This window comes from Sorex araneus, chromosome 2 (assembly GCF_027595985.1).
Source record: "Sorex araneus isolate mSorAra2 chromosome 2, mSorAra2.pri, whole genome shotgun sequence".
Taxonomy (NCBI): domain Eukaryota; kingdom Metazoa; phylum Chordata; class Mammalia; order Eulipotyphla; family Soricidae; genus Sorex; species Sorex araneus.
Window position 1 is genome coordinate 242,781,331 of NC_073303.1, and position 15,388 is coordinate 242,796,718.

Genomic DNA, 15,388 nt, shown 5'->3' on the forward strand with positions numbered 1-15,388 from the left:
TGAAAATGTTTGTATTGTTTACTACTGGTCATTTTAAACTAAAAAGGGGGAAATGTTGGTATACAACATCCCATAATCACAGGCCTAGCTAGGCCTGGATGTAAACGGTTTATGTTTTGGTTACTGTAACTTTAAATGGCGGTTACTGTTTCCGTTGGTTGATTTGCATATTCGCCTATGTGGCTGAATATGATTGGTTTGTATGTTAGTTTAATAAATAAAAGGAGGTTGAACAGGCTGCTCTCGGGCAGGCCATAACACAAAACCTCCTCAGGCAGTCCTGTGATCCTCCCCCAAAAATGTATATTTCTTCTGTGAGTAAAGTGCCTCTGACTCTTTGGTAAAATTGCAACATTGTTGCAACATGTAGAGGGTCTTATATCCATTTAATACATCTTTTCATTGAGTTGAGAAAAACTTTTCAAGCTGAATGACCCGCATCCTTCAATTTTGTGCATTATCTTGCAGATACCTAGGTCATTCTATTGAAAAGCCATCTACCTATTGGGAATTGCATTTGTGTGGTGGAAATGTTAGAACCAATCCGCAGGGCTTGGTTTCTTTAGACATGGAGACTCTTAAGGACTAGAGCAGTAATTGTAATCCTTATTCTACAGGGAATCATCCAGTCCCAGTGGAATGTCTCAGACCCAGTACAGTGTGACAAAGTCTTGAGTGAGCAGTCATGCCTTCAGCCCCATGGGGATGCCGAGACAGTTGGGATGTCTTCTGAGGGTGATCAGAATGAAGAGAACTTCCTAGCTCCAAAGAAGCCTTCCCCGGGGAAATGCTCCTCCAAGTATGTTCCACTTAATCCATGGACACAAAACCCCCCAGTGCGACAGCCCCTGGATTGTGAGAGAGGAGCACTGTTTATAGCAAGTCCCTCACGCCGACAGGCCCACAAGCAAAGTCACCATGAACAGAACCCATCCAAGTGTGAGGAGTGTGGGGGAGCCTTCCCGTGTTCTCGGCACTGTGATGTTCCCATAGAAACCCACAGTGCACAGAAATCCCAGGAATGTCAACAGCAAAGACAAACATTGAGTCAAATGTCACAACAGCTCGACCATGTGAATGTCCATAGAGGAGAGAAGTCAGGTTCTTGGAAAGAGTTCGGGCAGGCCTTCAATCATTCCTCACACCTTATTATAAAGAGGAGAGTTCAAACTGTAGAGAAACCATATGTATGTAAAGAGTATGGGCAGGCCTTGACCCAACCCTCAAGCCTCAGTATACACAGGAATATTCATAGTGAAGAAGAGAAACCTTATTTATGCACCGACTGTGGAAAGGCCTTTCTTCACTTATCAAGCCTTTCTGCACATAGGAAAATTCACACAGGAGACAAATCTTATTCATGTAAGGACTGTGGGAAGGTCTTTGCCTATTATTCAAGCTGTTCTATGCACAAGAAAACGCACAATGCAGAGAAATCGTATATATGTAAGAAATGTGGGAAGGCCTTTGTTCATTACTCAAACCTTTTGAGTCACGGGAAAATTCATACAGGACAGAAGCCATATATATGTGAGGACTGTGGGAAAGCTTTCAGCTACCCCTCACGCCTTATTAGTCATAGGGAGATTCATAATAAAGAGAAACCTTATATCTGTAAGGTATGTGGGAAGGCCTTCGCTCTATTTGCTTACCTCTCTGTACACAGAAAAATTCATACTGGAGAAAAACCTCATAAATGTGAGGCATGTGGAAAGGCCTTCACTCGATCCTCAGCTCTTACTGTGCATATAAAAACTCACACTGGAGAGAAGCCTTATATATGTCAGGAGTGTGGGATGGCCTTTAGTAGATTCTCAAGACTTACTGTACATAGGAGAATTCACACAGGAGAGAAACCATATATATGTAAGGAATGTGGGGATGCCTTCATTAGCACTTACAGCCTTCTTCAGCATAAGAGACTTCATACTGGAGAGAAACCTTTTGTTTGTGAGGAATGTGGGAAGGCATATTGTCATTCCTCAAGCCTTCGTAGCCATAGGAAAATTCATACTGGAGAAAAACCTTATGTTTGTAAGGAATGTGGGGAGGCCTTCTCTCAATATGGGTACCTTACTAAGCACAAAAAAATTCATAATGAAGAGAAACCTCATCAATGTCAGACATGTGGGAAGGCCTTCACTACATATTCAGGCCTTACTCTACATATGCAATCTCATATTGGAGAGAAACCTCACAAATGTAAGGAATGTGGGAAGGCCTTCACTCGATCCACTGCCCTGACTATGCATATAAAAACTCATACTGGAGAGAATCTGTATATATGTCATGATTGTGGGAAGGCCTTTAATAGATTCTCAATACTTACTATACATAGGAGAATTCACACAGGAGAGAAACCGTATATATGTAAAGAATGTGGGAAGGCCTTTATTAGCACCTCCAGCCTTCGTCAGCATAGGAGATTTCATACTGGAGAGAAAGCTTTTGTATGTGAGGAATGTGGGAAGTCTTATCGTCATTCCTCAAGCCTTCGTAGCCATAGGAAAATTCATACTGGAGAGAAACCTTATGTTTGTAAGGAATGTGGGAAGACCTTCTCTGAAATTCGGAACCTGAATAAGCACAGGAAAATTCATAGTGAAGATAAACCTCATCAATGTCAGACATGTGGGAAATCCTTCACTCTGCACTCAGGCCTTACTACACATATGAAAATGCATACTGGAGTGAAATCTTATGTATGTAAAGAATGTGGGAAGGCCTTCGTGTTCTCCTCAAGCCTTAGTAAACATCATAAAATTCATACTGGATGACGATTTGATTCTCTAATAATCCGCAAGGTCATTATAGGCCTCCTCAGTAAAACAAATTTCCTTTGGCCTACAAAGGGATCAGTGATGCTACAATGTACAGTCAAGAAGGAAATAATCCTGGTAGCATGTGACAAACTTCCCATGATGTCACTTCACTCTGAAGACCTCCACTCAGCCCTCAGGCCTCACTCTCTATAGAAATATTCATACTGGAGAGAAACTCCAATGAATGTAAGGCATGTGAAAGACCTCTAGTCAGTCCTCAGCCCTGACTGTGCATATGAAAACTCATATTGTAGAGAAGCCTTATATATGTCAGGAGTATGGGAAGGCCTTTACTAGATCCTCAAGATTTAGTGTACATAGGAGAATTCACAATGGAGAGAAACCGTATACATATAAAGAATGTGGGAAGGCCTTTGTGTTCTCAGGCCTCAGGAAATACAGAATTCATACTGGATGACTTGATCCCTGTAGTCAGAACTGACCCTCTCAGTTTGGACAAGTGGCGTGGGGGCAGGCTACAAAGTACAGCCAGGAAGGAAATAACCCTGGTAGCACGTGACAGCCTGTTATGTCAGATCTATAAGAGACAGTTACTTGCCTATTATCACCTGGGCCCCAGCTGTGCCCTTGTGAGCTTCATGTGTATGTTAATTTGTAAATAATGGACCTTGGTGATGGAAGCCAGGAGGAAGGTGACTGAATAAGAACTAATAAACAGGTAATAAAACCGTCCCTCGCTCAGGGCTGTCAAGGCACATCACTGTCTCATTCTTTGCTCCAGCTCTGGATTGGCTGAGAGGCCCTGGGTTGTGGGGTTTTATGACAGAGATCAACCATGGTGCTACAGTGAATATTTTGAAATTGGAACAACAGCCAAACCCTCTTTATAAAGAGGGATTACTTCAATCCCTCTTTATTTTCTGGAGAGCCAAACCCCGCTGTGTGCAGGTCTTCCTTCTGCCTTTGAGCTACACTGTCCATATTGAGGGGATTCAGGGAACCTTATGAGGTACTGGGCTTGGAGCCCAGGACAGCTATACACGAACTAGCACCTTACCCTCTGGACCATCTCTGCACTTCTGTTTAGAGTTTTCTTAGGTTTACATAAGCATTAAGATAAATATTCCCGAAAAGTATTATCTTCAGAAAATGGCCTTGGTAGGGGTCTTTAATAGTGTGGGTTTGGTACAGTTTAAGTGAATTTTACTATGCATAAAAAGCGATTTGCTGGTTCTTTAAAAGGATGGGAGGGGCCCCTTGGCTCAAATGTTTTACAGAGAGCCAGAGAGACATTGGATCAGGAGCAGAACTGGTAAGAATATCAGCACCGTCCAGTCAGTGCTCTGCCCCTTGACAGCACGTGAGCACTGGACTCTTTAAGGTGTGGACCCAAACAAAGTAGACTTCAATAAATCCCAGTGAAAGGACCAGTCCTAACAGTGGAGACACACATTGAGCTAACAGGAATCTTTTGGGCAGAGTTTTTGCCATTCTGGGGATGACTAGATTGTTGGGATTTTACTGCTTTCAAAGGCAAAATTCAGTGTTCCCCCCCTCAATACTAGTCAAATGAGGGAGGTGGGAAACAGCTCAGTACAGAAAGCCTTGGGGATGCAGTGCCACCAGCAGGTCAACCTGTATCCGTGGGGCAAGTGCATCAGCATCTTGATTGTGCTTCAGACTTCCTGATAGCCCAAAATTGCTGCTGTGCCTGTGGCCAGATCCAACAACTTGGGACCAAGTTTACCAAGAAATTAAATGGCCAAATGTTAGGTACACAAACCACCTTCATCTCAGCTATACAAGCTCACTGATTGGCCTTATTTCAGAGACACATAAATAAAGCTCAAAAGAGATCAAAAGCCACAATCTTGGACCAGCACATTGCGTACTGGGATAAATCGGAGGCAGGGGTGGGGTGTGGGGTGGGGTAGTGGTGGTGGTGGGCACAGGTCAGCCTGGTGCCTGACCAAACAGACCCTGGCATCTGCTTGCTCCAACAATCCAAAATCGTCGCCATACTCCCCGCCTTACTTCACCATCTCAGGACGGACCTCATTGAGACATAATCTGCTGGAAAGCCTGGTATGTTTGTTTTGTGGCTGAAATCTCCAGGCTTACTGGGGTCAGGATGGACTACTCCCCCCACCTCCCTGTACTTTTGGAAGCCTGGGTAGTCACATCCACACCCCAAAACTGCCACCCAGTTAAAAATCTACTCCATCCTTACCATCCCGGTAAAAATACCGGATGCCCTGAGCAAACAACATGACTTCTTAATACCTGTATTGCAAACCATAATGCACAAAAGGAAAACAGCGAGAACAAGAAGGAAAGTGCTTCCTGTAGAGGGAGACTGGAGGGGATATTGGGGGGATGGTGGGAGGGAAACAGGACATCATGGTGGGAAATGTATACCAATGGAGAGATGGGTGCTGGATCATTGTGTGACTGAAACCCAGTTGTGAACAGCTTTGTAATGACCTATCTCACAGATATTAAATTAAAACATTTTTAAAAATAAAAGGAGTGTGGAGTTTATGCTCGCGTCCCTCAGCTTAATCAGTGGCTGAATAAATAGCAGTACTTCTACATTTAAAAAGAAGAAGACAGAAGCCCTGGATGCCGGTGCGCTCCTGTCACTACATCACATCATCTTGTCACTCTCCTCCTACCTGGGGACAGTGTGTCAGATGGCATGTCAGCATTGTCTCCAACTCTGTATTTCCCCGGGATCAGCACGAAGCTCTGACAACAAAGACCTGGAGAAGTCAGAGCACACCCCCCTGGAATCCTGAATGAATGTCCCTCGTTTTTCATCAGAAATATCCTAAGTGGCCACATCCTTGGGCACCAGCTCACAGACGGACTCGAAAAGCCACTGCCAGATGCTTCTGTGCTAGGGGCACAGAATTGGGTTGGGATCTAGGTTGCCCATCACTTTCAGGGAAGACAAGGCAAGCAGCTGACCCGCTATCCTATCTCTCAGGCCTCTTGTGTCCATCCTAACTGAAAATGTCATAATATCTAACAAATTCATGGGACAGATAAAAATTAGTTTCTGGGACCAGAGTAATAGCACATAGAGGAGGGCACTTGCTTTGCACGTGGCTGATCCTGGTTTAATCCCCCACATCCTACAAGATCCCCCAGGCCCAGGAATGAATCATGAGTACAAAGTCAGGAGTAAGTGTGGAACACTGCTCAGTATGGCCCCCAAATAAAAATACCCAAATAAGTGAGTTGTGTACTTAGTAGGAAAAAGAACATCTAATTTCACAACTTTCTGGACTTTACCTGGAGTAAAAGCATTTTTCTGGTGGCCAGAAAGATAGCACAGAGAGTAGGATAACATTGGTTTGTCCTTTCTCCTCAGCCCGAAAGGAGCTTAGGTTTACTGTGGAATACCCATCACAGTGCTCCGGAAGCATTCCCATTTCCTCGATATTCATCTTGAACTTCTCTGTGCTCTGCCATCTCCATCTGTTAATCACTCATTTCCCCTAACCAGAACCTGTGACTTGGAAAGTCAAATTCTTCAGAAACCTCTGTTTTTTTGTTTGTTTGTTTTTTCTTTTTGGTCACACCTGGTGATGCACAAGGCTTACTCCTGGGTCTGCACTCAGGAATTACTTCTGGCGGTGCTCAGGGGACCATGTGGGATGCTGGGAATCGAACCCGGGTTGGCCGCATGCAAGGCAAACGCCCTATCCACTATGCTATTGCTCCAACCCCCTTCAGAGATCTCTGGATTGTATTTGTAAATGAAATATTTCTTTTCTCTTTCTCTTGTGTCCTTTGCACAGTTCAGAGCAATGTCCTTTTTGTATAGACACTGGAAGACAGTTAATGCTTTGGTTTTATAATTTGGGGCTCAAATGACTCCAAATAATATTTGTTCTTGGGCATCTGTCATATTTACTTAAGCCTCAGTTGGCCTTAGTTCCTAGCACCCCAAAAGCAGGGTCCTGACAAAGAGATGGGATGGACCCACGGCAAGCTGTAAGGTACCCTGGCATTGAAACAGGACAGCATTAATTGTCTGTGTCATATATAAAAGGACATTGCTCTAGGTTTTTTTTTTCTTTTTGGGTAACACCCAGCGATGCACGGGGGTTACTCCTGGCTCATGCACTCAGAAATTACTCCTGGCAGTGCTCAGGGGACCATATGGGATGCTGGGAATTGAATCCGGGTCGGCTGCGTGCAAGGCAAACACCCTACCTGCAGTGCTATCGCTTGCCTTGCATAAGAGACTGCTAGTCTCTCTCTGACCCACTAAGAACTATTCTTTCATCTTTATGTTTATACAGTGAATGGTTGTACCCTTAAACTAGTTTGGGCCACAGCAATAGTACAGAAGGTAGGGCCATTTCCTGCACGAGACTGACCCGGGTTTGGTCCCCAGCATCCCATATGATCTTCCAAACATCACCGGATGTGGTGTTAAAAAAGTTTTGGGATTGCCAAACTCCTCACAGCGATCCTCCCAAAGGATCTTCCCATTGCTGTGTGTCTGTTAGGACTGTGAGGACCACAGAGATGTCCTCCACCTGCTCGGCCTATTCAACCAGGTGCCATTGGACTCATTCTTGCTTATTGATTGTGATTGATTTCAGAACTCAAACCACAGCTTTAGGATTTGGCATTGCTGCAATTTGATCCAGGAACAGGGTCAACAAATATGAGTTGGCTGGTAGGATTCACATATTCAAAATATTATTTTGGCAGAATAGCTCAGTGGACCAATCATGTGACTTTGAAAGGTGGGGGTCAGCCTCTATCCCCACTACCAAATCTATGATCCATGGACACCACAGAGAGAAAATTGAGAGCCCAAACTGAGAGAAAAGGGACCCCCCCTTTTTAAAAATTTTATTGAGTCACCGTGAGATAGTTACAAGCTTTCATGTTTGGGTTACAATCTCACAATGATCAAACACCCATCCCTCCACCAGTGCACATTCCCCACCACCAGTATCCCAGGTATACCCCCCTTTTCCCACCCTCCCCCTGCCTCCATGGCAGACAATATTCCCCATACTCTCTCTCTCCTTTTGGGCATTATGACTTGCAACACAGACACTGAGAGGTCATCATGTTTGTTCCATTATCTACTTTCGGCATGCATCTCTCATCCCAACTGGTTTCTCCAGCCATCATTTTCTTAGTGATCCCTTCTCTATCCCATCTGCCTTCTCCTCTCTGCTCATGAAGCAGGCTTCCAGCTATGGGGCAATCCCCCTGGCCCTTGTATCTACTGTGAGAAAAGGGCCCTTAGCCTCACTGGGTGCTGAAGTCAGTAAGTTGAAAACCTAAATAAATTCTATTATTTTTCATATCAATTAAATACTGTGATTTTTCCTTCTATAGATAGTAAGCTTGTTTGGAACTTATATTTGATGGAGTTCAGACAGAAGGCAACAAATCATAGAGAGTAATTAATATATATATATATATATATGTATACAGATACATATGTACATATACCTCTCGGAGAGCCTGGCAAGCTACCAAGCGTATCCTGCCCGCACAGGCAGAGCCTGGCAAGCTACCTGTGGTGTATTCGATATGTCAAAAACAGTAACAACAATAGGTCTCATTCCCCTGACCCTGAAAGAGCTTCCAATCATTGGGAAAGACGAGTAAGGAGAGGCTGCTGAAATCTCAGAGCTGGGAGGAAAGAGACGTTACTGGTGCCCGCTTGAGTAAATCGACTAACAACGGGATGACAGTGATACAGTGATACAGATAGTAAGCACAAGTGTTAATTGTATCAAGAACTGGTTTATGGGCCCTAGTGATAGCACCATGAGCATCATCCCTGACCACTGCTTGGTGTGTTCCCTCCCCAGATAAATACAAACAAGAAAACCAAAAGAAAAAAACACCTCACTGATCCTGAGAGTAATGCGCTTGTGCTGTTTTAAATGGTCCTAGTTGTCCATGGCGATGTGGCAATGTCTCATCCGCGGGCCTGACAGGGCAGTAGTGCTGCATCCAGCCTTCCACACAGTCTCAGATAGTGATTTACAGGCCCAGAGAGAAGATCTGAGAGATTTTAGGGCAGCAGTTCTGTCAACACCCTGGGCAACCGGGCAAAGGTTTGAACAAAGCAAAGGCAAAGTGGTCCTTTGAAGAACCTCTGTGTGATCCCCAGGGAACAGGGTGCTGGGTTCCCACACCATCAAATCCTGAATCAGCCACAAATTTTGTGGGATTACAATTAAAAGATCACCAGAGGGGCTGGAGTTACAGCACGACAGGTAGGATATTTGCCTTGCACGCGACTGACCCGTTTTCAATTCCCAGCATCCCGTATGGTCCCCCGAGCACTGCCAGGAGTAATTCCTGAGTGCAGAGCTAGGAGTAACCCCTGTGCATCGCCAGGTGTGACCTCCCCCCCCAAAAAAAGACCACCGGAGATATCAAGAGAATAAAATTTGGAGGAGAGTATTCACATCAGCTAGCAGGTTGTCCTGCTAGGCAAAGGCAGCAGCCTCCTAGCAGAAGCACAGGCTTTTGGTTAGGAAATACCGCATTCTGGTGCACCTGTTATTTTAATAAGCACCCACAAAATAAGTTCAACTTCACCAGGCCCATGTCCAACTGCCTGGTAAATTTATGTAAACATATCAAAGCAAGCATAGAGAAAGGAGAAAAAGTGATTACACTAAGCAATCAAGTATTGATCTTTAAGCACCTCACTTTTGGGGATCCTAACCTATGGTGTATTCAAAAAATAAAATACGAAGGACCGGGCCACGGGGGCTCTCCTTGCCGCCTGCATTTGGTGGTCTCAGGCCACATTTGGTGGTCTCAGGCCACTTCCCCCACCCCAGGGCGGCCGATGGTGATGGGTGGATGAAGGAAGGAATGAGGGCCAGGTTGGTTGGTAGCAATTGAAGTTTATTCCAATCTCATCTCCATTCTCCTCTGATTCTCCATCTACTTCTGCCTCCCCCAGCCCATTCTTACAATCTTTGTTAAATCCCAAAGCATGAGGGGTTGGGGGAATAATTACACATAGGTATGGTCACATAATCAACAGAGATAAAGTCCTTCCCTTAGGGCAAGCTTCTTTTAGGACAAATTCTCATTTAGTAAGACATCCTCCTGCCTAAGAGAAAAACTCCATTTATGGATGTTTCTCCTTCCCTTAGTCCAACAAACATATATTAGTTATATATATGTTATATATATATATATATATGCCCTGAGCAGAGCTCCCGGCAGCCAAAGACCTCCGGAACCTAGCTACAGCCATGCTGGAGGCCCCTCTCCACACATTCGGATAGGCCTCATCCATGAAGGTACTGGCAGAGGAACCCAGGTGTGTGTAATCCCATCAACGGCCAACATCCAGAGAGAGACTTAAAAGCAAGCTCTCAGAAGCACGCGGCCGCTTCTGCAGCCACCAGCCACGCGATATTATGTAGCCTGCTTCTCCCTCTGGGAGAAACTGGCAATCTTCTGAGAGCTTCCTGCCTACATGGGACAGCCTTGCAAGCTTCCCATGATGTATTCATATACTAAATCCAGTAACAAGCTGGATCTCATTCCCCTGACCCTAAAAGAGCCCCCAGTGTGACATCGTTGGGAGGGCCAAGTCAAGATAGCCTTCTAAGATCTCAGGGAAAGGACGAAATGAGAGGTTACTGAGCCCACCCGAGAAATTGGTGATTAACAGGATTTTCGTGATTCGTGATATGTTATATAGTATGTATTTATAATATTAGTCATTTTGTATGGACAGAGTAAGAGATACATTAAGCTTATAGGATTCCTCTCCTGGGGCCTTCTCGCTATAGATCTCAGACTACAGTGCTCAGGCCAGATTAGTCTTTTCTTTCTTTTTTTTTCTCTTTTTTGTTTTTTGTCTTTTATTTATTTATTTATCTTAGATTAGTCTTTTCTAACCCTAGCAGTGTCCAAATCTCGTTGTTACTTTTAGAATCATGACAGAATTTGCCCATGACCATGCTCTTAACTTACAGTTAACTATTGTGGCGCTTTGGCCTGGCCTATTTCAATGCCAGGGTAGCTCACAGCTTGCCCTCGGTCTATTCAGTCCCCCATTGGGACCCTGCTTTTGAGGTGCTAGGAACTAAGGGCAACTGAGGCTTAAGTCGGGAAAGCAGATGTCCAGGAATGAATTTTATTTGGAGTCAATTAACTCCCAAGTTACAAAGCATAATATTGACTGTCTTCCTTTGTCTATACAAAAAGGACATTGCTTTAAAGTAAATTATTCAAAAGACATAAGGAGAGGAGAAAGGCAATACTTAAGTTACGATACAAGTTAAGTGTCCTTAGAAGGATCTGACCTTACAAATTAACAGAGTCTGATGTAGGGAGCCATTTTACAAGCCCGGCTCTTATCCTCTAGTCAAGTGGAGGCTTACTTGGGATTTCTGTAAGATCGCCACTGCTGACCTTACTGATCTTATCAGTTCGCCATTCCTCTCACTAGCCAACGCCCATGCCTAATCTGCATTTTACTATTGTTCCTATGGGGGTCCAAGCATGCATACTGCCCCCTCCCACCAAGAGGTATAAGTATTGTAACTGCTGTGAATAAACTCTCTCTCTCTCTCCTCCTCCTTCTGGCTCTGCGTCTGTTCATTCGGTTACGTCCCCTCCTTAGCCCCACGAAGGGTCCTCCCTGCGGGACAGGATGGGACCCCACATCTGGCGCCCAGCGTGGGGCACTAGGGGACCACCGAACGCCCAGTCAAGTTCACATCGGCCGACGAATTCACGGAAAAGTGAGTGTCTCTGAGGGTCGCTTCTCTCTTGGCGCACACCCTGGTATGGGACCGGGCTCGAATGCAGTCTCGTGTTAAGGACGAGACGGTCACTGGCGGAAAGGCTTGAATTCCCTTGTCTTGTGTGTATGTGTGAGTGATTGTGCAGTCTTGGACGTCCTCGTCCTTGTACTGAGTCTGTGGCTCCACGACTTGGCATCCTTAAGATCCCTTTAAGGTTACGGAGTCCGATTGGGCTGTCTGCGATTCCACGAGGAACATATGGTCTAGGGTGGTGCTGGTTTAGACACCGGCCGCAAGTCACCTCTCAGGCTAATCCACTATGGCTAAGTTCCTCACCAGCCAGACATGCATCTGAGTGGTTTGTTATGAGTGTCCCCATCCCCCCCGCCCCCTTCTCGTGTCTTTTGTGTTTTCATTTCTGTCGAGTTGGCAGAAACTACCTCCCAGTGTAGACAGTCACTGGTGGAAGGTCGAATCCCTTTGTCCTGTGTTTTCATTTCTGTTGAGTTGGCAGAAACAGCCTACCAGTGAAGCAGCCACTGGTGGAAGGCTTGAACCCCTTTGTCCTGTGTTTTCATTTCTGTCGAGTTGGCAGAAACAGCCTACCAGTGACCCTTTCTTTTCTCTTCTTGCTTTATGGCCTGCTTATCCTCTGTTTCCAAGGCTCCCTCAGTCTGTGGGGATGAGGCCACCCCCATGCACGGAACTGACTCCTCAAATTCTACTACTATAGACTCTGACCATCCTGCTTTCCTACCTGAGCCCTCCCAAGCGGAGGCGCCTCCAAGACTTTAAAAAGAAAAACGGCAGTTGGCGACTGCTACAGGATCTACGAGCAGTAAATAAAACCATAGTCATTTTTGGGGCGCTTCAACCTGGACTGCCGTCCCCAGCAGCCATGCCTTCAGAAATGTATAAGACAGTACTTGATTTAAAAGACTGCTTTTTCTCAATTCCCTTGCATCCTGATGATCACCCCCACTTTGCCTTTAGTTTGCTAGCTTCTAATTAGAAAGAGCCCAATGTACATTGGAGCAACCCCATTGTCAGGGGGATAAGACCAAAGATAATGTGGACGTCCGTAGGGCAGGTTCAGGAATTTCAGTGTGAATGTGGTGAGTGGGTGCGCACCCTCGTGAAAGAAGGACCGGTCCGAGCAAGTGCAGGAGTGTGCTTTGTGCGTATGCCTTTAGTGTGTGTGTGTAATTGTCTCATTATCTTTCTCTTAGTTCTGCTTATTATTATCAGCAGAGAAGGCAGGAAAATGCAAGATCATGTGGTTAAATGTTTAATAATATCAGGAAATAAAAGTATATCACTAAGGTAGCCTATCCCCAAATCTGATAAGAAGTCACTAGTTCCCTGCCTCAGAACTAGTCTTGACCAAGAAAGAAAAATGCTAGCATCTGACCACCTTAGGTTTCAACAATTTTGAAAAGGTTTTGCCGGCTTATATCAACAAAAGCGCTTTCTTGACCCATTTTTAACAAGCAGGAAACGGGCTGGTCAGGCAGAGAAACGGGGAGCAATGTTCCCAATCGGCCGACAGGGCTTAACTTTGCCCTGGGGACTTGTTCCTTCCTTTCTCAGTCTATCAGTTTTTTCCTTGCCGTTTCTGAAGGGCCAGATCGATAGATCAACTGCAGATGTGTGCACATGTATGTGTGGTGTTTTTAGTGAACTTATTGTCTGTCTGTTTGTCTGTCTGTCTCTCTATGTGGAACACTTGAGTGCTGGAGCCAGAGTGAAAATCAGTGGTAAAAATTAGGCCTGGGGAAAACAGGATCATCTCAAGAGATCAGAGTGATATGCAGTTCAGCAATTTAAAGGATCTATGTGATTTTGGAACCTGTTAGACAAGGTTTAAACAAAGATTTCTAATTAGAATGTGGCGCCTACAACGAAATTGAAATTTTTAGTCTAAATTTCTTATTGGAAGAACATTAATAGTTATTAACAGTTGAAATTCTTTTGAATTCCAGTAGCTGTACTATCTAGAAAAAGCTACAGAGCTAGAGCCAAAGAACTAAAAGTGAAATAAGAATTCAGAGAGTGCAAGGCTTTATCTTATAAGCCTCAGCCAATTTTAATGAGGAATTTAGCTGTTTTTCAAGCAACAGAGGTACAGAAACCCTCAAAATAAACAAAGTTTACTTGTGTTTCCATAAACATTTGACAGTCCAAATGCTTTTCTTTCTATGCTATTATCAAAGTTTGGTTAAAAAAAAATATATATATATATATAAATACCCATAGGGCTTTTTCTGTGTTTGAAAGCATATTTGTATTGTGGAATTGATAAAGTTAGAAAGCTTGTGATTTGAACTAACTAAGGTACGAGAACTATTGAACTTAAGCCAAAGAAGATTTACTCATGTTTCATAAAAATTGATGGTTTAAAGGTCTTATGCTGTTGTGTAAATGTACATATGCATCTATATTGGATTATTAGAATGTGAGCTGAAATAGTTGTGGTTAAAAACAGGTTCGAAGAGTAATGGTTTAGTTAAAATATGTTTTTCTAGAGTTATAAAATTGGTTGCAAAATTTATCCTACAAGTGTTTTATTTGATCTGAGACTTGGTAACTAAAATTTCTATTGATACTTAGCAAAGAATTATAATAGATTAATCTCAGGTGTCAGCCTGATAGTCTAAAGCCATAGTATTGGGCCTTGGTTAAAGTTTGAGATGTGGGAACTTTTACTGACTATTGTTAAGTCAGTCTGTCCAGTACATGAAAATGCATGTTATTATTCTGATAACTTTATTCATTGCAAAGCTTTGTCACCAGGTATCATACCTAGCTCGGACCATCAGAGAACTTTGTACGCAAGTGTGAGATCCTTAATGTTTTATGGTAATCTATGAGTGTTTTAATCTTTATATTTGTGTTTTCCTAGAAATCAGAATTCTAAGATGTCTCCTGGTTAATTTCTAATGTGAAGTGAACTTTTGCCAAGTGAATATATGTTGTAAGAACTTTCTAAACCTTTTTGAATATCTATAGAACTGACAATGCTTTTGAAATGGTATGGCAGAGCAGTTTTGTCGTGTTAAATGAGATGATTGATAATTAGTGTCCAAATTTGGGAAATCATGTTGTACTGAGTTTAGTAAAATAAGAGTTTAAATTTGTGGGACGACTATAAGGAATATAGATGTATGTCTTAAGTCAGAAAGATAATGGATGCAGACATCATCAGTTGGAAAAAGGAAAGTAGTCCTGTTAAAGTGAAGTTGATTTTGAAATGGGTTGAAGGAAAGTTACAGGACAGAATGAATATAAAGGAAAGTGTAGAAGGTTTGAGGTTGTGTTTGAAGAAAAGAAACTGATCACTGTTTTAAGAAACTCTTTAAATCACATGCAGAATTGTTCTAGTATGTTTTTTGGTGGGATCTATGGAAAAGATATTGGATGGATTGTCTGGACTCCTGTTACAGTGCTCTTAGATAATTGAATTCTTCAAAAGTTGCAGAAAATCAAGGGTTTTTCAAATGAGATTAAATGAATTAGACATGTTTAACTGTACACTGGACTCCCAGTACAGTACTCTTATTAATGGGAAGTCAAGGTTTTCAACATGGGATTGAATGGGTTAAATATGATGTTAAACTGTACACCTTTTTCTCTACAGATTTTAGCGTCTTTGACTAGGACCCACAACAAATGGGTGTGTTGTATCTCACTGTGAGTAAAGTGAAATGTTTTTCTCTTCTTTGTACCTTCGGTATGTTTTTGATGCTTCATGGCACTATGTTGGTTTGCATAAATCCAGACAAAAGTCTTTTCTCTCTGTAATAGGGTCTACCCCTCATGCAGACAGGAAAATCA

The 15,388-nt window shown here is 43.4% G+C and overlaps 2 protein-coding genes across 2 annotated transcripts in view; both read left to right on the forward strand.

Annotated features, from left to right (window-relative positions):
* Nucleotides 1-15,388, forward strand: part of LOC101546830 (zinc finger protein 560-like) — a 39,150-nt gene that overhangs the window by 21,649 nt on the left and 2,113 nt on the right. The window lies entirely within an intron of this gene.
* LOC129402094 (zinc finger protein 260-like) lies at nt 532-4,684 on the forward strand. The gene has a single exon (XM_055126956.1). It carries the CDS (start codon nt 723-725, stop codon nt 2,775-2,777), a length of 2,055 nt encoding a protein of 684 aa, XP_054982931.1. The 5' UTR covers nt 532-722; the 3' UTR covers nt 2,778-4,684.

Excerpts from the sequence above, each read along its gene's own strand:
- LOC129402094 (XM_055126956.1), top strand. The coding sequence starts at position 723 with ATGTCTTCTGAGGGTGATCAGAATGAAGAGAACTTCCTAGCTCCAAAG.